At 38.9% G+C, this 23,609-nt stretch overlaps 1 protein-coding gene and 1 long non-coding RNA gene across 8 annotated transcripts in view; one reads left to right on the top strand and one right to left on the bottom strand.

Moving 5' to 3' along the window:
* LOC140463076 (uncharacterized) overlaps nt 1–16,361 on the bottom strand; it is a 43,230-nt gene extending 26,869 nt beyond the window's left edge. For both annotated transcript variants that reach the window (XR_011954603.1, XR_011954604.1), the window contains exons 1-2: nt 16,316–16,361; nt 751–897 (exon numbers count right to left, since the gene is read on the bottom strand). This is a non-coding gene — a long non-coding RNA (uncharacterized lncRNA). The remainder of the gene's footprint in view (nt 1–750; nt 898–16,315) is intronic.
* Nucleotides 1–23,609, top strand: part of LOC140463075 (transcription elongation factor A protein 1-like) — a 136,599-nt gene that overhangs the window by 58,524 nt on the left and 54,466 nt on the right. For 2 of the 6 annotated variants that reach the window (XM_072556755.1, XM_072556753.1), the window contains exons 1-3: nt 16,484–16,719; nt 17,738–17,800; nt 21,586–21,691. In XM_072556755.1, coding sequence (XP_072412856.1) covers nt 16,651–16,719; nt 17,738–17,800; nt 21,586–21,691 — 238 coding nt within the window. In that variant the 5' untranslated portion in view covers nt 16,484–16,650. Of the gene's footprint in view, nt 1–16,483; nt 16,720–16,822; nt 16,848–17,737; nt 17,801–21,585; nt 21,692–23,609 lie in introns of those variants that run through there. The other 4 variants (XM_072556758.1, XM_072556754.1, XM_072556756.1 and 1 more) reach the window with 4 other exon arrangements.

The following is a 23,609-nucleotide window of genomic DNA, read 5'->3' as shown; positions in this document are numbered from 1 at the left end:
AATACCGAACAACCCAGATGGCCTCCTTCTTCAAAGACTGCAATTTCCCCCCAGACGTGGTCGACAATGGTCTCCACCGCATCTCCTCCACTTCCCGCTCCCACTCCACCAAGGACATGCAGGTCCTTGGACTCCTCCATCGCCAGACCATAGCAACACGACGGCTGGAGGAAGAGTGCCTCATCTTCTGCCTAGGAACCCTCCAATCACAAGGGATGAACTCAGATTTCTCCAGTTTCCTCATTTCCCCTCTCCCCCACCTTGTTTCAGTCCCAACCCTCGAACTCAGCACCACCTTCCTAACCTGCAAACTTCTTCCTGACCTTTCTGCCCCCACCTTAACCTCCTTCCACTTATCGCATTTCCAATGACCCTCCCCCAAGTCCCTTTATCTTAGCCTGCTGGGGACACTTTCCTCATTTTTGAAGAAGGGCTCATGCCCGAAACGTCGATTCTCCTGCTCGTTGGATGCTGCCTGACCTGCTGTGCTTTTCCAGCAACACATTTTCAGCTCTGATCTCCAGCATCTGCAGCCCTCACTTTCTCCTACATTCACAGCCAGGATTTTGCTAACCGGTGTACCTTTAATAATTGTTTTTGTTTCCTGAGCTCCCAAGCTAAAAGTCAACGTTTTCAATTCTCACCCATCAGAAATATTAAAAAATCAGTTTCTACAATTCCCATCAAGAAGATTAACATTTGAAGGATAGGGAACTCCACCTCCTGCAATTTCCTCTCCAAGCCACTTACCATCCTATCTTAGAAATGCATCGCCAATCCTTCACTGTTGCTCAGTCAAGATCATGGAATTCCCTTCTTAATAGCATTGTGGATCAACCCACAGAAGGTGGACTGCAGCAGTTCAAGAGACAGCTCACAACCACCTCTTAAGGGCCACTAGGGACAGACAATAAATGCTGGTCAGCCAGTTATGCCCACATCCCAGAAATCAATAAAAAACTTAAAGTTTGATAATGTTTCATTTGTCCTTAAAACATCCTCTACTTAGAGTGTTTTATCAGAGTATTCAACCCAAATACATCAAAACCAGCACCTGATCTAATCTAATTATACAAATATTTCAATCCACATAAGCTTTGCAACTCCTCTGACTTTTTTTTAAGATACAGCAGTTTTTTTCTGTAATGCTCACTGTAAGATTAATCGTTAAAACTAACTAGGATTGTGAATGAAAGTTAGTCTTACCTACTTTGCTAAATATTAAAGTATTTAAATGCCTAACAAATACAGTTCTCAAATTCCTCAGTTCCATTCAACAGTACCACCCCATGATATCATATATCTTGTAAAGCTGCCTGGAAGTTGTTCATTTTGGTACAAACAAATGTAAGATCTGCTTTTAGTTGAACACCACAGATTTTCAGCAAAAAAAAACACCTCTTTTTGAAAAATGCCATACGCTGGTACATAATTTAAGCTATAGAAACTTTTGTTCAGTTTCCAATTATTTAAATGGAGAGAGAGGAACTCCAAAATAAAATGCAGCAGGCAGAGACCTGGGTATTGTTGTACATGAAACAAAAAGGTAGTATGCAGGTGCAGCTAGTAATTGAGGTGGCAAATGGAATTCTGTTTATTGCTAAAGGGCTGGAGTTTAAAAACAGGGAAGTCTCATTACAACTGTACAGGGCATTGGTGAGACTGCACTTTGAGTACAATACTACAAGTCTGGTCCCCTTATTCAAATAAGAATGCACTGATATTGGAGACACTTTCAAAGTGATTCACTAGACTGATTCTTGGGATGAAGAGGTTGATTTATGCATTGAAGTGTAGAGGAATGATGAATGACCTCATTGAAGCACACAAGAATCTTAGGTTGATATTGAAGTATGTTTCCACCAGTGAGGAATCTCAAACAAGGGGACATAGTTACACAAAAAGGGGACACTCATCTAAAACAAATGTGAAGGAATTTCTTATCTCAGAGGGCTGTGAATGTCTCGAATTATCGACTTGAAAGAGTTGTGGAAGCTAAATCACTGGAAGTATTCAAAGAAGAGAGTGTTTTTTTGAGGGAGTTGATGGCTATGCTGAGCTGGTAGTAAAGAGGAATTGAGATCTGGGTAGACCAGAAATGAGCTTGTTGAATTGCAGATCACACTTGATGGCCAAATGGCCTACTCCTGTTCCTAGTTCCTATGCATCTGTTACCTTTCTGGGCAGTCTTAGAAGCAGTTCTGTTTAAAAGGTAGAGAAATATAACTTATGGCAATATACCTCCACTCTGGTGAATATGCCACAAAAAAATCTTTAAAAAGATTGAGACTACTTTTCCAGTTATTGAAGACACTATCATCTGTATTACGCAATCATTCTTCAAAACTCCTGGAGGCCTTGCTTTAGTTTTCAATCCCATCTACATGAACTTTTTCAGGACAAACACACTTTGTAACAAGTTGGTTGAACCTTATCCAGTACTTCAGAATAAACTCCAAATTCACTCCAACTATTTGACTACCTTATTAGCTTATCCTCTGATTTATTGGCAGCCAACATACTAGCACAGTGTTGAAGTCTTCTGCTTCCAGTTCTGTTGTGAGACTATTCTTTGGCCTTTATTTTATTGGGGCTGATCTCATCAAGATAAAGTCTCTACTTCCACTTCTATGTCTGTCATAATTATAGAACCACGTGAGATCTCGCCCTTTGTTCTATCAGAAGTCCTTTCTCCAGTCATAATTGCTTTCGAGCACAAGAATCATTTCCAAAGTTACTATGTTAATTGTGCTTTCTTACTCTCCTGTTCATCACACCATTTTGTGAATCCAAGGATTTCTTAGTCTTTGACCTGAACATTTACCCAATGCTTGAACTTGCCAAAAGATTTTTTGATATATCCCACAGTTTTTGCTTCCCTCCAGCAATTAAGTCCTCTTGCAATACCTGAGCACCACCTTTGGGAATTTGGCTTCAGATATGATAGCTCTATCATGTGTGTTATGATTGATCACAGTACCTACATTCAGCCTTCAAGTACTGCACTCTGTTCTTCAAGACCTTCATTACAAACACATCAACATCTCAGGCACAAATGGGCACCATGCTTATCTCCAGCAGTTGCAAAATAATCTGGAATTTTGTTCATAACTATGGAAATTTAAGTTTGATTGCAAAGATTGAAATGATCGAGAAGTACAGTGCTTATCATTATAACCTATTACCTTAGGACCGTTCCACTCACTGTGACCCTCCCTCTCATTACAAGCCAATTTTCCTAAATCGAACAGTGTCCCAGATAGTCTTATACAATGCCTCTGCACTCTCCAAATTTTCTCCAAGACTTGATAATAACTGATTTCTTGGTCGCAAATTATTCAAAGAAAAAAAATAAACTAATTGTTGTACTACTTAGAGCATTAAATTATTGCTTGAACAGACTAAATTCTGTGGATAGAATCCTGTTGAGGTGTTGGGAGTCATGTGGGCAGTCAACAAGAGATCACGTACCACTTTTTCAGGAAGGCATGTTGAATCATGAATAAATCAGGTAGATGGAGTATAATGTAAGAAAATGTGCAATTGTTCACTTTGACAACAAGAATAAATGGAGAACAACTGGAGAATTCTGAGGGATTTAGATGTTCTTTTGCATGAGTCACAAAAAGTTAGCATGCAGGTAGGGCAAGCAATTAAGGCTAATGTAATGCTATCCTTAATTATGAGAGAAATTAAACATAAAGGATGTTTTGTTTCAGTTAAATAGGGTATTGATGAGACCACATTTTGAATACTGTGTGCAGTTTTAGTCTTGCTATTTAAAGAAACAAGTGCTCGAGGCACAATTTGCACACTTACCAATGCTAAGATCTGTGTGAGTGACGCCACACATATCTTAGTATGTTGGGTAATTAGGCTCATGACTGGCAAGTGATATACACAATGGATAAATGCAGTGTTACACATGTAGATAAAGAAACAAGAGTCATAAAACCTCAGAGAAAATATTAGAAATCATGCAGAAAAGGAGAAATTTGGGCATTCTGTATAGACCTCAAGCACTAAGTTACTTGCAGGCAATATAGTATTGTCTTATTTCTTGACTGGACTTCAAATTATGATTCCAATTCTCCTCACCAGGGTTGGCATTAGCATCTGACGATCCCTAATTCAACCGTACCTTTTATGCTGATAACAATATTTTCTTGCTCTCTCTTTCATCTTCCTTCTCTTTCCTTTGCAATTCTATTTATTTCATGTTCATTCCCTGTTTTGTTAATTCCATTTCTGTTCCTTATCTCTCTCCTTTTCCTTTGTGTTTTTATACCATCTCTTATTTCATCATGTTCTCCTCATGCTCAAGTTGCTTAAACCATAACTGAATTTCACCTGATTCCAATGTCTCATGACTCGAAATATCTGATCTTTCTTGCATTTTCTTTAAACCCAAGTGCTGTACTAATACCTCAATTATATTTGGCTTCTTAGCATTTTCTGGCAAAACTACTTCAAGTTTACTCAGCAATTCAATCAACCTGAGCTTTGAAAGTTTCCTTAAGACTGTTAGAGACAACTACCATATGCAGGAAATGTTTGGCCATTACTGGTGCCATGTCTTAAATGCACTACAGAACTTGGCATTTTCCTTCACCTGTTATTTACTAATATTACACCTAAATCCTCATTGCCTCTGTTTCAAAATCCATCCTGGTCAAGCTCCAATACTTTGTCATGCCTTTCTGGGATAGAGCTGTGGAAATTAAGCCCCTTTATTTCCAATGCTTCTCAAAAGTTAAAGATTTTTCAAAAAGTAAGCATATTCCTAAATTCACTTGTCTTCTTAGACACAAGTGACAATCAGCTACCCGTTACCAGCCAATCTAATTTTCTACACATCTCTCGGTGATAGTACATTTGTGACTAAGCTTCTCCCCCGGCTAAGATGTTGGCAGCTTACTTTTTAAAAAATGCAAAAAATCCCTTACAAAATGGTTGTTTTTTTAAAACAGTCCTTTTCCCATTTCAGACCACAATAAAAAATACAGAATAACATGATAGAGTCTATACACATGCCCTTGCCCTTTTATAGATTGTAGGTTTGGAAAGAGCTGTCGAAGGGCCTGCTGTCCTGTGAATGTTTACAGTTGTAGACGGCTGCTATGTCCTGGATGAAGTAGAACTTTGAGTGTGATTGGGGCTGCACCCATCTAAGCAAGGCACATCCTGGAAGCTAGACTTTGGAAAGTCAGAAGCAACGGTCCTTCTAAGCAACAGAGCGTGTCATTCTGTGCACGATTGGTATGACGTACTGATTTCCAATGTTAAAAAAATTGCTACCACACATGAATCTTGGAGGTTTGCACACTAAAATTAGAAGGAATATTGGTCAGGAGATGTGATACTCCCTGAGGAATTCTCCACTTTTGTAGTCCTAGTAGTTATAGGGCTGGTCCAGTTAAGTTTCTGGTTTAATGATAGCCCACAGGTTGTTGAATAACAGAGAGAAACAGTTTAATTCTTTTGTGGTGGAGATGGTTGTTGCTTGACATTTGTGTGATATAAATATGCTCTCCACTTATCGGTTCAGACCTGAATATCATTCAGGTATTACTGCATGTGGATATGGATTTCTTCACTATCTGAAGAGTCACAAATGTATGGCCTAGGATACAGCACTGAAAATGTTTTGCATGTTGCCGTGAGGATGAGATAACTGACCTCCTCCAACCATAACCATCTTCCTTTACGTTAACTAACACTCAAATCAGAGGAGACCTTTCCTACTGAATCCAAATTCAGTTTTGTTAGGGCTTTTTGATACTGCACTTGGTCCAATACTGGCTAGATATCACCTCATCTCCTAAACTGAGCTCTTTCAACTTTGAACAGGGCAGCAAACATTTGTATGCCACCAAACAATAACGGTAATGTTAGGTATGGTATAAATCAAAAAATTATAGATGTGCATGTAACAAGTATAATACAGTAATCATTTGTAACTTTAATATACATAAAGATTGGTTAAATATAATGAGCACCAATGCAAATTGCTAGAATATGTACAAGATGTTTTGTGTTGGTAGAGCAGTTACAGAAGTCTCTTTTAAATCTAGTAATTCATATTGAGATGGGACTAATTAATAATCTTAATGTAAAATAATCTTTAGGGAGAATGACCATAACATGCTGGTAGCTTCCATTAGTTTGGAAAATGATGAAATACAATCCAAATTTGGTGGGGGCATGGAATTAGTAAAATTTTAATCTCTTTAATCCAAATGAAGTAAACTGAAGGAATGAGAAGCAAATTTGCTATGGTAGATTGGGAAAATATATTAAATAATGTGGTAGTCGATTGCCATGATTTAGTTTTAAAAATAAAACCTGGTTTACAACAAGCATACATTCTTTTAAGACTCAAAACCTAACAGGAAATGAGAGTCAATCGTGATTAACAAAAGTAAAATATTGCATTAGATCAAAGTAGGTATATAAAATACCAAAATAAGTGATAGGTCTGAAGACTGGGAATATTTTAGAATTCAATAAAGGAGGACCTAGAAACTGATAAAAGTACAGGATATGAATGTAAACTGGCAAGAACCAGCCCTAATAATATAAATGATTTGGCACATAGGGACCAAACAGAGTATTTCGATGTTTGTAGATGTCATTAAACTAGGTGGGAGTACATGTTGCGAAGATGATGCAAAGTGGATACAAGGGGATTTGGATAAGCTGAGCAAATGGCAAAAAAACATGACAGGTGGAACATAATGTGGACTCGTGAGAAGATATGTACTTTGATCAGAGAAATGGAGGTGCACCTTTGTTAAATAGTGAGTGATTAAAATATTCTTATGTCCAAAATGACCTGGACGTCATTTTAAATAAGGGCTGAAAGCTGACATGCAGATACAGCAAGCAATCAGAATGGTAAAGTGTATGTCTATAACTGTTGGTAAGCTGTCCTGCACTCCCCATTGAATGAATGTCGACCCTCTGGCTTGACGGTAATGGTAAAGAAAATGCTGATCCATGAGGTTTCAGATTTTGATTAAATATAATTGTTTCAAAGATGCCCAGTTTTGGCTGCTGGATTTGTTTTGAATCCATCCCATTAAGCAGAGTAGCATCGCTGCACAACATAATCATATGAACAAGACAAACTTTGTCTCCACAAGGACTATGTGGTCACTGCTACAATATTGTAACGGTTAGATATATCTGCAATAGGTAGATTGGTGTGGGCAAAGCTCAAGGAAGATTTTTCCCTTTTCTGGGCTCCCTCACTAAAATCCTTCAAGAGGAGATTTGGCAATAAAAAGAATCTTAGTTTAATTTTGCTTAGAATATTGTCTCATTTTGGCCTTCTCACATTTTTAATAAATCTCAGCTAGGCACCAGACTGAGAAAACTTGTCAAGATCTTGGATACGGTAAAAAGGAAATTCATTAGAATGATACCAGGAATTAAGAATTTCCACTATGTGGAGACCTGGAGAGGCTAACATTCTTTTTTCTCAGAACCGAGAAGAGGCTAATAGGATTTGATTCAAAATCATGCAAGGTTTGGTAAAGTACAGGAGAAATGGTTTCCAATGACACAGTTGGTAATCAGAGGAGGCAGAGTTAAAATGATAGGCAAAAGAACCAGAGATAATGAGGAAAGATTCCTACCTGCAGTGTGAAGATGCTACTCATTTAACAAGGTTATGCTGTCCTTTTATTTTCAGAGAGGTCGTAAAAGACACAGACTCCGAAAAGTCTAAGATGAAGGGTTTTAAGGCCAGTTTGATTACAGCCAAAAATAACTACCTCAGACAACAGGTCTGAGGAAAAAAAACACTTGTACAATGAAAGGGGAGTGGCCAGTTTTCACAGCTCAGCTGTTCTCTGGTTTGGCTTTTTTTAAAGCAGTAGTGTATTGAAGTTGCTGCACCCAAATAAGCAGTACAGGTTGGTTTTCTTTGACTTCTCTCTTGTTAAGACCCTGTGTTTGATTTTACCCTTTGTGCCAAGGAGTGTTTATAGGGATTGTTTCTAGTATTTGGAACAGAGTCATTAAGTTGAGATAGTCTGTTGGGTTTTCAGATAAGTTAATGTATACAGTATTCTGTTCTCTTTTGTTTGTGTTTCATTCAGTAATCTTGTAAATAAATTCTGTTTTGTTTAACCAAGTGGTTTGACCAGCGGCATCTTCCCTGGAATATCCACTTTACACTGCTTAAAACAACTAGCAAAGTTGGAGTCTGGGCTATTTTCTTGAAATGTTTTGAGGGGATCTGGCCTGGTCCATAACAGATTGGGGGCGCTTTGCGGGATTTGTTCTATAGTTCTGATTTGGGATTGGGTTTGTTGGACTTGATGACAGCGAGTGGTTGGTGTTAGTGTCTTTTTGTTTTGTGTGTTGAATTCCTTTGATTTAAACAGTGCTTGAGATAGTAATGGCTTTCTCAGTCATCAAGAGTTTTCTGGGGGTAGAAGTGACCTTGGGGGTTTTTCAAAAGCTGATTAAGGCCAAGCTGCAGGAATTAGCAGACAAGCAGGAGCTGGAGCTACCTCCTTCCATGAAGAAAGGAGAGATAATTAGAGCCATAGCTCAGCATCTAAATTTGCTAGAAACACCATCAGAACTGGATGTAGGTTTGCTCGCTGAGCTGGAAGGTTTATTTTCAGATGTTTCATCACCACACTAGGTAGCATCTTAAGTGAGCCTCCAGATGAAGTTTCTGAAAATGGTGATGAAATGTCTGAAAATGAACCTTCCAGCTCAGTGAGCAAACCTACATCCAGAACCTCAACCTGAGCTACAAATCTTCTCAAAACTTGCTAACATCAGAACTTTTAGGGATGGCTAAGATTCAATTGAAAATGAAGCACCTTGAATTAGAGGCAAAAGACAAGGAATTATGATTAGAAGCAGAGGAAAGAGAAGAGAGAGGAAAGGAAGAAAGACAGGGAGTCTGAACTTCAGAAATTGACATTCAGACAGGAAAGTCAGCTTAAAAGGCTGGAGATGAAGGCTGAAGGTAAGTGTAGCAAGGAAGAGAGTGAGGATGAGCAAACCCATGGTAGATAAAGACCTGGTGAGAAACTGTTTTAAATATATTCAAGCATTGCCTAAATTTGATGAGAAGGTGGCCAGTGACCATTTGAAAAGGTGGCTAAACAAATACGGTGGCCAGTGACTGTGTGGGTTTTGTTAATCCAAACAAAACCTGTAGGTAGAATTAGTGAGGTGTTCACATCACTACCAGAAGAGGTTTATGGGGTGTATGAGGTGAAGAAAACCATCTTAAGTGCATATGAGCTTGTGCCAAAGGCCTACAGACAACATTTCAGGAATCTAAGGAACGACCCTGGTTCAACCTACATTGAGTTTGAAAGGATAAAACAAAGACATTTTGGTTGGTGGATAATGACAGTAAAAATAGAGCAAACCCATGACACTCTTATAGACAGAATTATTTTGGATGAGTTCAAAGTTCACTTCTTGAAGTAGTGAGAACTCATGTGGAAGTGCAGAGAGTTAAAATGAAAAGATTAGCAGCTAAAATGGCTGAGATTGAGTTGGTCCCTAAATTAAAGTTTAGCTTCAAAATCAATTTCAATCCATGAGGGATAGAAATTGGGGAAAAGAGAAATCCTCACATGGAAAGGGAAAGGTAGAGCTCGGTGAAGATCATAAGCATAATTTAGCACAGGGTAAAACCCAAACCCTTGAAGGGAAAAGAGAAGTTGAAAAGCTCCGGTGTTTTCACTGCAATAACATAAGCCACATGAAATCACGGTTTTGGTCGGTTCGGAAAAGCACTGGGAAGTCAGATATAGGAAAACAGGAAAAACTAGTGAATTTTGTTGGAGTTGTAATGGAAAGCACAGTGAAGGCTAAAAATCTGCACTAGAATGTACAAGGTGATTGGAGGTTGGTTAAGGTGAAAGTGCCAGATCTTCTTAAACCTTATACCTGCAAAGGCAAAGTTTGCTCGCATAGGCCAGGAGCAGCAGGAATTCAATATTAAGGATCCTTTCAATCTGTGACATTGAAAGATGAGGAGATATGTACCTCTGATGGACTACCGCCAGAAAAGGTACTAATTACAGGAATTCATGGTGAGACAAAAAGTGCTCAATTTTGTAAAGAGCGGTTAGAGTTTCCTGTCCAGTGAAGAATGGGGAAGTCGTGGTAGGAATACTGAACAAACTCTCAGCTCCAGGAATACAGTTTGTCCTTGCTAATGATATAGCTGGTTCACAGGTAAGAGGGCTACCAACTGTCGATGAAAAGCTAGTGGAAAGTCTGACAACTGAACTATTGCAGGACATATATCATGGGATATTTCCTGACTATGTGGAAACGAGGTCACAAAGTCACCAATTGAAAGAGGAGAGATCAAAGAGTACAGATAAGAAAGTTGATATGAAATTAGCAGAGGCTCTATTTGGTTAGATGTTGAAGATAAACCAGGAGCAGACAGATGCCAAAGCTGACATCTTTAGCTTAGATAAATTAACTGAGATACAGCAGAAAGATGAAAATTTAAAGCAATTGTATCAAAGGCATACACAGAAAACAAATCCGAATGTATCCCTGAATGTTACTTTCTTAAAAATGATGTCTTCGTGAGGAAATGGAGACCATTGCATATTCAGACAGATGAGAAACAGGCAGACGTTAATTAAATTGTATTACCAGTGGGATATAGAAAGGAGGTGATGTGAGCAGCGCACAAGCTACCTCAAAGGGGTCATTTAGGAGTGAGAAAAACTCAAGCTAAAATACAAAAACATTTTTACTGGCCTGGACTGCACAAGGATGTAGTTGAATTTTGCCTGATAAGTCATACACGTCAGGTAATTGGAAAACCACAGGCAGTAATAAAACCCGCACACTTAATACCTATTCCTGCATCTGAGGAACCTTTTAAAAGGTTCTTAATTGATTGTGTAGGACACCGAACTAAAACAAAAAGTGGGAATCAGTATTTCTTTTAACAACAGTTGATGTGTCCACTAGATTTCAGAGAGGCTGTTCTATTATGCAATATCACAGCTAAAATGATTGTAGAGGAATTATAAATTTTTTCCACTAGATATGGAGGACCCACAATCAGATCAAAGGTCAAACTTTACATCAAAATTATTCAAGGAAGTTAGGTATAAATCAATTCAAATCTACTGCATACCATTCAGCGTCGCAGGGAGCACTGGAAAGGTGGCATCAGACTTTAAACACCATGTTGAGGACTATTAGTCAAGACTATCCAGATGATTAGGACAAGGGAATTTCATTTGTGCTTTTTGCAATCAGAGATGCATCAAATGAATCGACCAAATTCAGTCCATTTGAATTAGTGTTTGGGCATGAAGTGAGAGGATCACTAAAATTGATTAAGGAGAAATTGGTAAGTCAGAATTCAGAGACCACATATTTGGGACGATATGTCAAATTTTCAGGAAAAATTAAATAGAGTGGGGGAGCTGACAAGACAGTATTTGAACGTATCACAGCATACAATGAAACAGGAAGCAGACAAGAAATCAAAAACTTGCAATTTTGCTATCAGAGATAAGGTGTTAGCGTTACTTCCAGTGATAGGTGATCCTTTTAAAGCAAGGTTCAGTCGACCTTATTAAGTTGAAAAGAAATTGAGTGACATGAACTATCAGATAATGACTCCAGGCAAAAAGAAACCTCAGAATGTGTCATGTGAATATGCTCAAAAGGTATATTTTACAGGGAAGGAAAGCCAAAGGAGACTATGTTATTGGTTATAACACAGAGGGAAGAATCATGTTCAGAAGATTCTGAATTGGACATTCCTCAACGAGGAAGTTGTCAAAATTGGGATAATTTATTGAGTTACCTTCCAGAGGAATATCAAAATTACCAGAAAAAGTTATTACTATCACATGGGGATATATGTTGAAAAAAGCTGGGAAGTACTAACCTAATTATGCATGATGTAGAGATAGGAGATGTTGTTCCGACTAAGCAACATCCTTATTGGCATAGTTGGCACAGGTTCAAAACGAGATTGAACGCATGCTCCAAAACAACATAATTAAAGTGAGTAACATTGATTGGAGCTCACCAATAGTCATGGTGCCAAAACCGATGGTACTCAACAGTTATGTGTGGACTATCGCGAAGTCAATGCAATTACAAAGACTGAGGCATTTCTGATTCTGCGTTTGGAAGACTATGTTGAAAAAGTTGGACAAGCACCTTATATTTCTAAGTTGGACTTGCTCAAAGGATACTGGCAGGTACCTTTGGCAGAAAGAGCAAAGGCAATTTTGGCTTTTGAAATGCCAAATGGACTGTATCAACTTAAAAGTTTTGCCATTTGGTATGAAACATGCACCAGCCACATTTCAGAGACTAACCAATAAGATCATTGCTGGACTATCCAACTATGTTGTATATATAGATGACCTGGTGACTTTTAGTCACACGTGGAAGGAACATTTGCAACATTTATCAGACTTGGTCGATCGACTTCAGAAGGCAGGCTTGATGATAAACCCAGTTAAAAGTGAATTTGCCAAAGTCTAAATCACCTTCCTGGGTCATGGTATTGGACATGGGCAAATGACTCCACAGGATGCAACAACAAAGATAACTGTGGAGTTTCCCGTGCCATCGACAAAATCAGCAGTTCTACGATTCCTGGGACTGTGTATTTTATCAAAAATTCATACCAAGTTTTAGCAGTGCAGCTGCTCCACACAGAATTGCTAAAGAAAGGCAACAAGTTTCATTAAAAATCACACAACTCCAGGTTATAGTCCAACAGGTTTATGTGGAAGCACTAGCTTTCAGAGCTAGTGACTCCGGAACTCCAAAAGCTAGTGCTTCCAAATAAATCTGTTCGACTATAACCTGGTGTTGTGTGATTTTCAACTTTGTACACCCCAGTCCAACACTGGCATCTCCAAATCAAGAAATTTCAGTGGACTGTGGACTGTCAAAACGTATCTGACAGCCTGAAAGCTGCATTAACCACTGCCCCAGTATTAGTCTTACCTAATTACACAAAACCATTCAAGGTGACTATCGATGCAAGTGATATGGGTGTCAGTGCTGTGCTCTTACAGGATGACAATGAAAAGACAGACCTGTCAGGTATTCCTCCAGAACACTGAGCATTCATTAGCAGAAATATTTGACAGTTGAGAAGGAGACTTTGAGCTTGGTGTTGGCGTTACAACATTTCAATATTTATGTTACCAGTAACGTATCTAAGACAAGCATATACACTGACTATAACCCATTGAAGTTTAATGGGTAAAATTCTCCCATTGGAGAAATTTAAAGACAAAAATGCCTGACTGTTTAGATGGAGCTTGTTGTTACAGCCATTCAATTTGAAAATTGTGCAAGTGGCAGGACGAGACAACGTAATTGTCAACACATTGTCCAGACTTGAATGAGAAACGGAGGCATTTGGTGGCAGAAGTAAAAGAGACTGAAAGAGAATGTAGTTGCACATGTTTGCTTGTTTATAGTCAATGTAATGTATATGCGTGTTGTAGAGTATTAACAACTTAGGATTAAGGGTTTTTAAAAGGAAGCCATCTTTGGATATTAATGGTTCATTTATTTTAAGGGGAGAAGTGTGACAATGCTGCTCCTTTAACAAGGTTATGTTGGCCTTGGTTTTTTGTCAAAGGGTCATAAAAGACACAGACTCCGAAGAGTCTAAGTTGAAGGGTTTTACAGCCAGTTTGATTACAGCCAACAGGAAACAGGCTTTCAAGTTTTTGAAAAAAACTACTGGACAATGAAATGGGAGTGGCCAGTTCTCCCAGCTCAGCTTTGGTTTTTTTTTCAGCAGTGGTGCATGGAAGCTGCTGGACCCAAAGATGCAGGTTCAGGCTGATACTCTCTGACTTCTCTCTTGTAAGACCCTGTGTTTGATTTTACCTTTTGTGCCGAGTAGTGTTTATGGAGATTGTTGCAAGTATTTGGAACAGCATCATTAAGTTGGGTTAGTCTGTTAGGTTTTCGGATAGGTTGTTATTTGGTATTCTGTTGTCTTTTGCTTGTGTTTCATTCAGTAACCTTGTAAATAAATTCTGTTTTGTTTAACTTAGTGGTTTGACCAATGACATCTCTCCTGGAAGTTCCACTTTACACTGCTTGCAACAACTAAAAAAGTTTTGGGTCTGAACTACTTTCTTGCAATGTTTTGAGGGGGTCTGGCCTGGTTCATAACAGCAGCAAGTTGTTGTGATCTGACATACATTGGCTGAAAGGATAATGGAAGCGGATTGAAGAGTAATTTTCAAGAGTATTGAACAAGTACTTTAGAAGAGAAAGAAAAGGCAGATTAGTAAAGAGCAGGACAACGGTAGACCCAAAAAGCATTCAGCTGTACCATTCCAAGAACTGAGGTGAAGGTAGCTGTGGTCCAGGAAAGTTGATTATTAAACTTCAGTTTGCTGGTAAGTCCTCCTTACATTGCAGAAATTAAATAAACTATATTAGATATATTTGTAGTGCAAATACCATTGTTTGATACTTTTAGCAAGTACACTAGATATTGAAAGAAAAAGTAAACCAATTTCAAATAGTACATTTTTGAAACTTTCCAATTAAAACCTGAAGCAATGAAGCTCCAGTGAGACAATTAAAATCAACTCATACCAAATGAGTTGTTAATTGATAATCAATTCACATAATTAAATATACTTTGTCTGAACTTTCAATTTTGAATTTAGTTTGTGTATTAAAGTTAAATGTTTTACTGCCACATAAGTTGTTCTTATTCCTTTGATTTTTAAGTTTTTGAAAACTTAAGATAAAACCAACAAGTTCTTTAGCCCAAAAGGGCAACTTGAGAAAGAGTAGTTAAGGTATGGAATGCAGTGCCTGGAAATGTGATGGAAGCTAATTCAACTGAGACATTTGAGAGGGCATTGGATGTTTATTTAGATAGAAATATTTTTGCAAGAATATAGAGTAAAAGTCAAGAGATTGGCACTAGATAATAGTACTGGTACAGACATCCTGGACAAACACTCCTTTGCCGTAACAAATGGGATTCTGTGATGTACACTATTTCAGTATCAGATTCAGCTTTACTATAAACACACATTAATACATATCTTAACTATCTAAATTAAAATGTTGGACAGGAGATGCAGTAAATTTATGCCAATCAATCCACTTCTGAAACAATGTCGTTTGATTTTTCAGTGTATCGTTTGAATTAGGTGTTTCAGCCATTAAAAAGCAAACCCATGCAAAAATGAAAGAACAGGATCTACCCAATCCCATTTCTGTGATTTACGAGTGATATTGTTTCAGGGCTGACATGAGGTTTTTTTTGCTAAGGTTGTGTTTCAAATCTTCTCCACCCACTCTCCCTACTCGACAAGGGATGAAAACTTCAACTGATGACAGAGATAGGGTCCAGCTTTGTCGATTTATGGCAATGGTAGGTACAACCTGTATTTCCTCCTTCCACAACCGGGAAGGCACGAAGAAGTTTCTCGAAAAAGAACCCAAACCCAACGAACTGACGACAAGTTGGAGAGAAGGCGCCACTAAGACTGTTCACCCTGAAATGCAAATTGCCCCACCCCCCTACAACCCACCCTCCCATCCTGGCACCTTCCCCTGCCACCGCAGGAACTGCAAAACCTGCACCCACACCTCCTCCCTCACTTCCATCCAAGGCCCTGAAGGAGCCTTCCACATCCATTAAAGTTTTACCTGCACATCCACTAATATCATTTATTGTATCTGTCGCTCCCAATGCAGTCTCCTCTACATTGGGGAGACTGGACATCTCCTAGCAGAGCGCTTGAGGGAACATCTCCAGGACACCCGCACCAATCAACCATATCGCCCCGTGGCCCAACATTTCAACTCCCCCTTCCACTCTGCCGAGGACATGGAGGTCCTGGGCCTCTTTCACCGCCGCTCCCTCACCACCAGACGCCTGGAGGAAGAATGCCTCATCTTCCGCCTTGGAACACTTCAACCCCAGGGCATCAATGTGGACTTCAACAGTTTCCTCATTTCCCCTTCCCCCACCTCACCCTAGTTCCAAATTTCTGGCTCAGCACTATCCCCATGACTTGTCCTATTGCCTATCTTCCTTTCCACCTATCTACTCCACCCAATCCCCCCACTCACCTTTTGTACTCTATGCTACTTTCTCCCCACCCTCCTCCAGCTTATCTCTCCAAGCTTCAGGCTCTCTGCCTTTATTCCTGATGAAGGGCTTTTGCCCGAAACGTTGATTTTACTGCTCCTCGGATGCTGCCTGAACTGCTGTGCTCTTCCAGCACCACTAATCCAGAATCTGGATTCCAGCATCTGCAGTCATTGTTTTTACCTGAAACGCAAATAACCGAGTCGCCCAGAACCTTCTTCGGGCAGCGCGATGGATGCTGGGAAGTGTAGTCACCCAGCCGCCGGAGTGATGGTGGGAACCGGCATTCTGTGTCTCAGCCGGAACTACAACCCCCAGGGATCCTTGCGCCCGCGGTGTCTAAGACTGTGAATGGCTGGGGTAAGCGCCATATACAAGAGGCGAAGCTGAGTCGAGGGGCAGGGAGCTTGGTTTGTTTGGTACTGATGACTGCGGCCATTGTGTCTTTCCCATCTTAGCGTTGCGAGATCAAGGGAGGGTGGGGATTTTTTTTTTTAAAAAGGAATCGCAGGAGAAGAATGGGGAAGCTGGAGGAAATCGTACGCATAGCGAAGAAGATGGATAAGATGGTGTCTAAGAAGAACACGGTGGGTGTGTAGAGGGTGGCCGCCTGCCCGGGGTTGTCGATGCAGCACCGTGCCCAGTCCGGCTGCTTCGCTGCAGGTTTCTGCCTCCGGAACCGATGGGATGTGAACTAACCCATGTACAGTGAATGGTTAGGCTGAAGGACACCCTCGGGCAATAAACGTTAACTTTATGGGGAAATGCTGAGGCTTCTGGCGTTTGTGATGTTGGATGGGAGAACGCCCTCTTGATCCTTTATGTTCATCAGCTTTTAAATTCATATCGCTTGTAGTTTTTATGGGGGGGACGCGATGAATTGTGGACAGACAAGGTTATTTGAGGGAGTTCCATATTTTAATAATTGTTTTCAGTGATGGGTTTTGAATGAAAGTTTTCCTTTATGGATGCTGATTATAGTTATTTTCAGAGAGAACATGTTTCAACTTTAAATTCCATTTTTATTTTTAATCTATTCTGAGTTAAAATATGTGAAGTTAAATATTTCAGTAATTCCACAAGGGATGAGGATCACTGACTTTGCATTTGATGTATTTATGTTATGTCTTTGGTTCGAGTTAAACTTTTTTCAGTTGATTACTTTGAAGGTGTGGATGGGAGGGATACGGAGTGCAGTTAGTATTGTGTGTGCTGCAACTTCAGTAATTATATTTGGCATATGAACATTTTTTGTATCTTCTGTTAGCTGCAGCAGTGTCATGGTTTTTAATCCTTAAGATTTATTACTTGTGTCTTGGTTTTGATTCAGAAGTCGTTAGGATGTAGACAGCTAAATGCAAACAAAGTCTAGGCTGCTCAAAACATGGGACAACCTTAGGTAATCTCCTGCCTGGTGCAGACTGAACATCATTTATTTCTAAAATTCTTCTGTAGTGTTTGGTAACATTTTATAGTATTTTCTAATCTTGATTGATCAACCAATTGGTAACACTATTATACATTTTCGTGAACGTGTATGGGTCCTCAATTACTCAGCTTATACTGCAATAACTTTTTGTTCTGCTTTTTCTGTTAATTCTGCAGAGTGGTGCGGTTGATTTATTGAAAGAACTTAAAAGCATTCCCATGACTTTGGATTTGTTGCAGGTAAATAGCAATAATACCAGTCATAGAGTTATACAGTTCGGAAATCGACCCTTTGGTCCACCTCGTCCATACTGACCAAATATGCTAAAATAATCTAATCTGATTTGCCAGCATTTGGGCCATATCCCTCTAAACCCTTACTAATCATATACCCATCTCGATGCTTTCTAAATGTTGTAATTGTGCTTGCCTCCACCACTATCTCTAGCAGCTCATTCATACACACCATCCTTTGAATGAAAAAGTTGACCCTTGGGTCTGATTTTAAATGTTTCCCCTCTCACCGTAAACCTATATCCTCTAGTTTGGGACCCCCTCCACATCCTAGAGAAAAGATCTTGACTATTCACCCTATCCCTCATGATTTTATAAACTTCTGTCAGGTCACCCCTCATCTTCTGATGCTCCAGGGAAAATAGCACCAGTCTATTCATCCTCTCCCTGTAGCTCAAACCCTCCATCCTTGTAAATCCTTTCCAGCTTTAACAACTTTCCTATAGGGAAGCTAGAATTCCATGCCAAACCAATGTCCTGTACAGCCACAACATGGTGTCCCAACTCCAATACTCTATGCACTTGCCAATAAAGGCAAGTGTACCAAACGCTGCCTTCACTATCCTGTCAACCTGTGACTCTGCATTCAAGGATTTAGGAATCTGCATCCCAAAGTTGTCTGTTCGGCAACACTCCCTGGTACTTATCATTGAGCGTATAAGTTTTGACCTGGTTTGCCTACCAAAATGCAGCTTCTCACATTTATCTAAATGAAATTTCATCTACCACTCCTTGATTCATTTGCCCATCTGATCAAGGTCTTGTTGTATTGAGGAAACCTTCTTTGCTGTTCACTACACTGACAATTTTGGTTTTATTTTATTGTCACATGTACTCAAATGCAGGATTACAGTGGAAAGTGTATAATGTCTCCACACAAGGTGCTATCTTGGGTACGTGTACCTAGGTACAGAATCTTAAGAATAAGCTAGAAAGAAAGAACAAACTTAAGCTGCAGTAATTATAGTACAGTGACACCGTCTTTAGTTTTACTTACAAAATAAATAAAGCTGAAAGTTCAAACATTACAGTCTTTAAGTGCTTAGCCATGATGTGATGATGCCTCAAAGTGCAGTCCCAAGACCAGAAGTCCATACTGGGCCGAGGGACTGCCATGTACCGTTGAAAGACCGCCATGCTGGGCCTCTGGCATGGCAGGACAAACTGGGTCCAAGGCTGGGAATACATGGCCGAGAGAAGAGGGGGAAAGAAATACAACAGAGAAAAAAAGAAACGGATTGAATGGGCAAGGTCCATCTGAGGAGTCCTACTCTGCTGCCATCTTGGACATTCAAATTTCTCAAACTTACTGACTAGAAAATTACAACCTTTTTAAAAGGCATCTGGATGGGTGTATGAATATGAAGGGTTTAGGGGGATCTGGTCAAGTGCTGGCAAGTGGGACTAGCCTAATGTAGGATGTCTGGTCAATGTAGACAAGTTGGACTGAAGGGTCTGTTTTCATGCTATATATCTCTGAGCTCCATTATTCACACTTATATAAATGAGAAAAAGCAGTGGACCCAATACTAGTCCATGCTAAAGTACATTTGACTCTGCCCTCCTTGTCTTGTTTGTTCCCTAAACATAGAAAACTTATGGCATAAAAAGAAGATTGTTCTTGATTTTGCTGGATGTAATTTCTTGGAACTGGCAGCTGTAATATTTTGCCCAGATTTTGTTGTTCTCAGGCTTTTAAGAAGCACAACCAAACATATTCTTGGCCTCGCTTCTTACCAATGTAACAAAATTTCTGTCAGAACACTGGAATGAAATGGAGTTACTAGGCAAAGATGCTAACTAAAACTCTGACTTCTTGGTTTGTATGGATGAAGACCTTTCCACATTAGATTATTGGGTGAAATTACAATTTTTAAAAATTACATTTTCCATGTCATTGGAATCTCAAATGTTCCCCCACTCTGAACAACTTTTATAGGACATTGATACGCAATACCTTTGAAAGTGAAAGTCTAAATAATATTCTGCTTGAAGAAACTAATTTACAATTCAGGTTATGTAAATACAATCTTTACATCATTGATTCTAAAATTTTCTGGCAAACCAATTTTCCTGGGGCGTTTGTCATAATCTGTAAGCAACATAATTTTGCTGCAGACTGATTTATAGAACTAATTTTCTTTGTAGTCGTTAAGGCATACAGTCATTGGCATCTCTAGTACTTTAAAGGAACGTCATTTGGCATTGTTAAAACTATGATCTCAATCCTGGGGAGAAAAATAGAAAATTGTAACTTGCAAAAAGGTTCTGGTGTGATTCTAATTTGTAATTTCCTTTTCTTGTATGTGGAGTTTGCCAACAACTGTGCAAAAGAGCCAAATTACCTTGTCAGTTGCAAGATATAAACATATCTGAAAAATGGGCTCAATCACATCAAGTTTCCTGTCCTATGACTAGGCTGTTGAACAGCTCTCGCGAGAAGTAGAGGAGAATGCCAAGTTTACTGGCCGCAAAAAGTTGCTAGAAGTCTTACCTCCGCTTTGAGTTTTAACTCTTGATTCATGTAATGGCCTCATGCAAACCACTTGGATATTAAAAGTGAGGGGCACAGACTTATTGGTTTTCAGCAGGCATTGTTTTGCATTGGGAAATTTCCTCGTAAACATAGTGTTGTTGAGGTCTATGAAGAATGCTACTTGCTTTGTCCCAGAAAATGACATAGCTCTCATACTCATTTCTTACTAACTCTTCTGAGAGATCAAGGAATGCCTCAATTTGTTTCTAAGTTTAATCAGCTCAGTAAGTCCTACTTCATTATGATCTCACCACCTTTGCCTTTGATTATGCTACTTGAACCTTCTTCCATCTTAACACCTGCTTAAAAGGGAATTGCAAAGACTATCCCAATCCTGCACCTGACATTAATTTCCTCCTTCACTGTACAAATTCCAGGTCAAGTAAGCAAAACAAAGTGCCTTTTTTTTAACAGCAATGGCAAATGCTATTATCAATCCAATTATCCCTACATAAACAGTTTTGCATGTTCGACCCTAACAAAACATGAGGTGAAAGTAAGGATTGCAGATGCTAGAGATTAGAGTCAAGATTAGAGTGGTGCTGGAAAAATAGAGCAGGTCAGGCAGCATCCAAGGAGCAGGGAGATCAACGTTTCAGGCAGGAGCCCTTCATTCCTGCTCCTTAGATGCTGCCTGACCTATGTTTTTCCAGCACCACTCTAATCTTGACCCTAACAAAACATTGCCTATAACCTTTGAATAATGGATCCGAAAATCTATTGCAACCCTTTGCAGAAGCTGTAAATGTGAAAAAAAATATTTTTCATAGGAATGCATCTTGCCTCAAGTGCCTTCGTGTTATGTGACAGGAGCTTTGTGGACAGTTCACCTCGTTCCTGCTGCAGGTGCTTCAGGGAATGAGAAGTGTGATAATTGGCACTTCAATTAACTACATAGGAGTAAGGATCCTTTATATAAGGACATGTTAAATTTACATTGTTGACACAATAGTTGAAAGTATGATGAATTAAGTTTTTTTTTTGGAGACTGAATTTAAAATATTGTTAACTTTACCAGGCTGCTTGTATTCCTGAAGTGTAGACATTTTGATGTCCGGCAGCATTAAACCTTGACCCTATTTCACAGGAAGGGGACTTCTCTCCTAATGCAGATCAAAATCAGGTAAAATAAGGAAGGTATTTTTATTGCAATTTTAAAGATGATTTATAATATCTGTTCCTTTTTATTCTTTAGTCTACACGGGTTGGGATGTCTGTGAATGCTGTTAGAAAACAAAGCACAGATGAAGAAGTCACAACACTTGCTAAGTCACTCATCAAATCATGGAAAAAGCTGCTAGGTAAAGTTCTGCTCTAGTCATTGTAAGCTCGGCTAACAACTGGCAGAATCTATATGACATATAAACTATAATCCAAGTAATCTTAAAAAAATTACTATACATGTATGAGATTTTTATTTTATTTTGAAGTTAACTGAAGAAAAATGGTATATTTGAGGGAGGTAGAAAGTGCTCCTTGACTAGTGGAAGTTGTGCTTTTGTTCTGGTGAAACTCAACTAATGTTGAATGACAATAGAAGTCAAGTGCAATTCATTTTATAGTAAAACTAGTTTTATCCATTTCAAAATGGTATCAGACGTAAAATTTTGTAGTTGCGTAATTAAAAATTTCTAATGCATTGGCCTTTAGAGATAATTCAATAAAAGCTGAATTTGACAAGCTACCAATGAATGTATGTTCAAGACTATGTTCTGGTTAACTGTTGCCCTTTTGACTTGCTGCACCAGCATTGTGTACTTTTTCACTTGTCTTACCCTGGAATTTGTATTTTAGTTTTATAAATATGGACTCAGCATTCATTATACTTCCAGTAATGTTGTATTTTATAATTAATTATGGTTCTTGAGTACCTATTCCTGAACCACAAAAAGGCCACCACATCTTTACTATCCTACACACTTTTCCAAATTTAAATACTTTGATATGATGCAATTTTTTTCCTAACCTGTACAAATAGTTCTAGTAAGCTTGCTGTCTTAACCTAATGAGCCATCCTGGTTGCCCTTCATTGTATTACTTTAAAGTTCATGATGACGTCGAACATAACTTGTTCCATTACTCCACAGACCATATTCTGTATGTTGCGTATTATGTGATAAATCAGGATAGCTCTGTGTTGCTTCCTCTGTCCATAAGATTTAGTGAACTATGTGACATGGGTTTTTCCTTTCCCTAAATCTGTATGAAGTCAAGGGAGTGAAATGAGATGTGCTGCAGATCACATTGAAGTGTTGTCTGTGTGAATACCTTAGGAAGTAAAATGCACTAAATATCCTTCACTTTTAATTTGATCCTACAGAATGAAATAACTGAGATGTATTATGCCATGAAAACAGAAGCTGAAACATCATAAAATCTTAAAACAAATACATGTAATGTCTTAAATTCCAACTGATCAATCTAAGCTTTATTTTTCAGTGCCAATAAGGCTGTTCAGCTTTAATTGTGAACTTAATATGGCATTAATAAGGCAGTTGCAATCCATTCAATCAGATACAATTCTTTTTCAAAGGTTCTCCAAGCAAGATACATAATTCTCATTTCTCCAATGAAACTTTTCTTGTATTTTTATTTATATTTGAAATAAGTCTATAGGAATTCAGTAAAGCCTGTGGAAAAGTGTTGATCAACTCCATCGGTTCATGATTGGCTGCATGTGGTAGACTCTAGAATTTGCCATTGGTTTTAAAGGAGTAATAGTAAATGTTAGCCTTGGCATCAGCACCACTATGAAATCTGAGTTAATATTTTGTCTGCAATTTAAGGTATTTTTAGCAATTAGTCATTTATTTGCCCAGGGTTTAGATCAGAGTGGTGCTGGAAAAGCACAGCAGGTCAGGCAGCATCCAAGGAGCAGGAAAATCGACGTTCATCAGGAATGGCTTTTACCCGGAATGTCTCTCTTTTTTTTTGTTTCCTGCTCCTTGGATGCTGCCTGACCTGCTGTGCTTTTCCAGCACCACTTTGATCTAGCTGCTGGTTTCCAGCATCTACAGTCCTCATTTATTTGCCCAGACCTTTCTGCCTTAATCTCTGCACTTTTGTAAGCAAGGGTACACAATCAACAATTGTTTAAAATTATTTATAGAAAAATAAAATGTCATCTTTTGTCTTTGGTAAAAGAGTTTACTAAATGGACATTGAAGACTGCATTTTTGGAATTACCTCTGAAATTACTAATTTAGGATAAGGAGCATT

The sequence above is a fragment of the Chiloscyllium punctatum genome, chromosome 37 (assembly GCF_047496795.1).
Source record: "Chiloscyllium punctatum isolate Juve2018m chromosome 37, sChiPun1.3, whole genome shotgun sequence".
In the NCBI taxonomy this organism is placed as follows: domain Eukaryota; kingdom Metazoa; phylum Chordata; class Chondrichthyes; order Orectolobiformes; family Hemiscylliidae; genus Chiloscyllium; species Chiloscyllium punctatum.
This window is presented reverse-complemented; position numbering and strand designations above follow the sequence as displayed.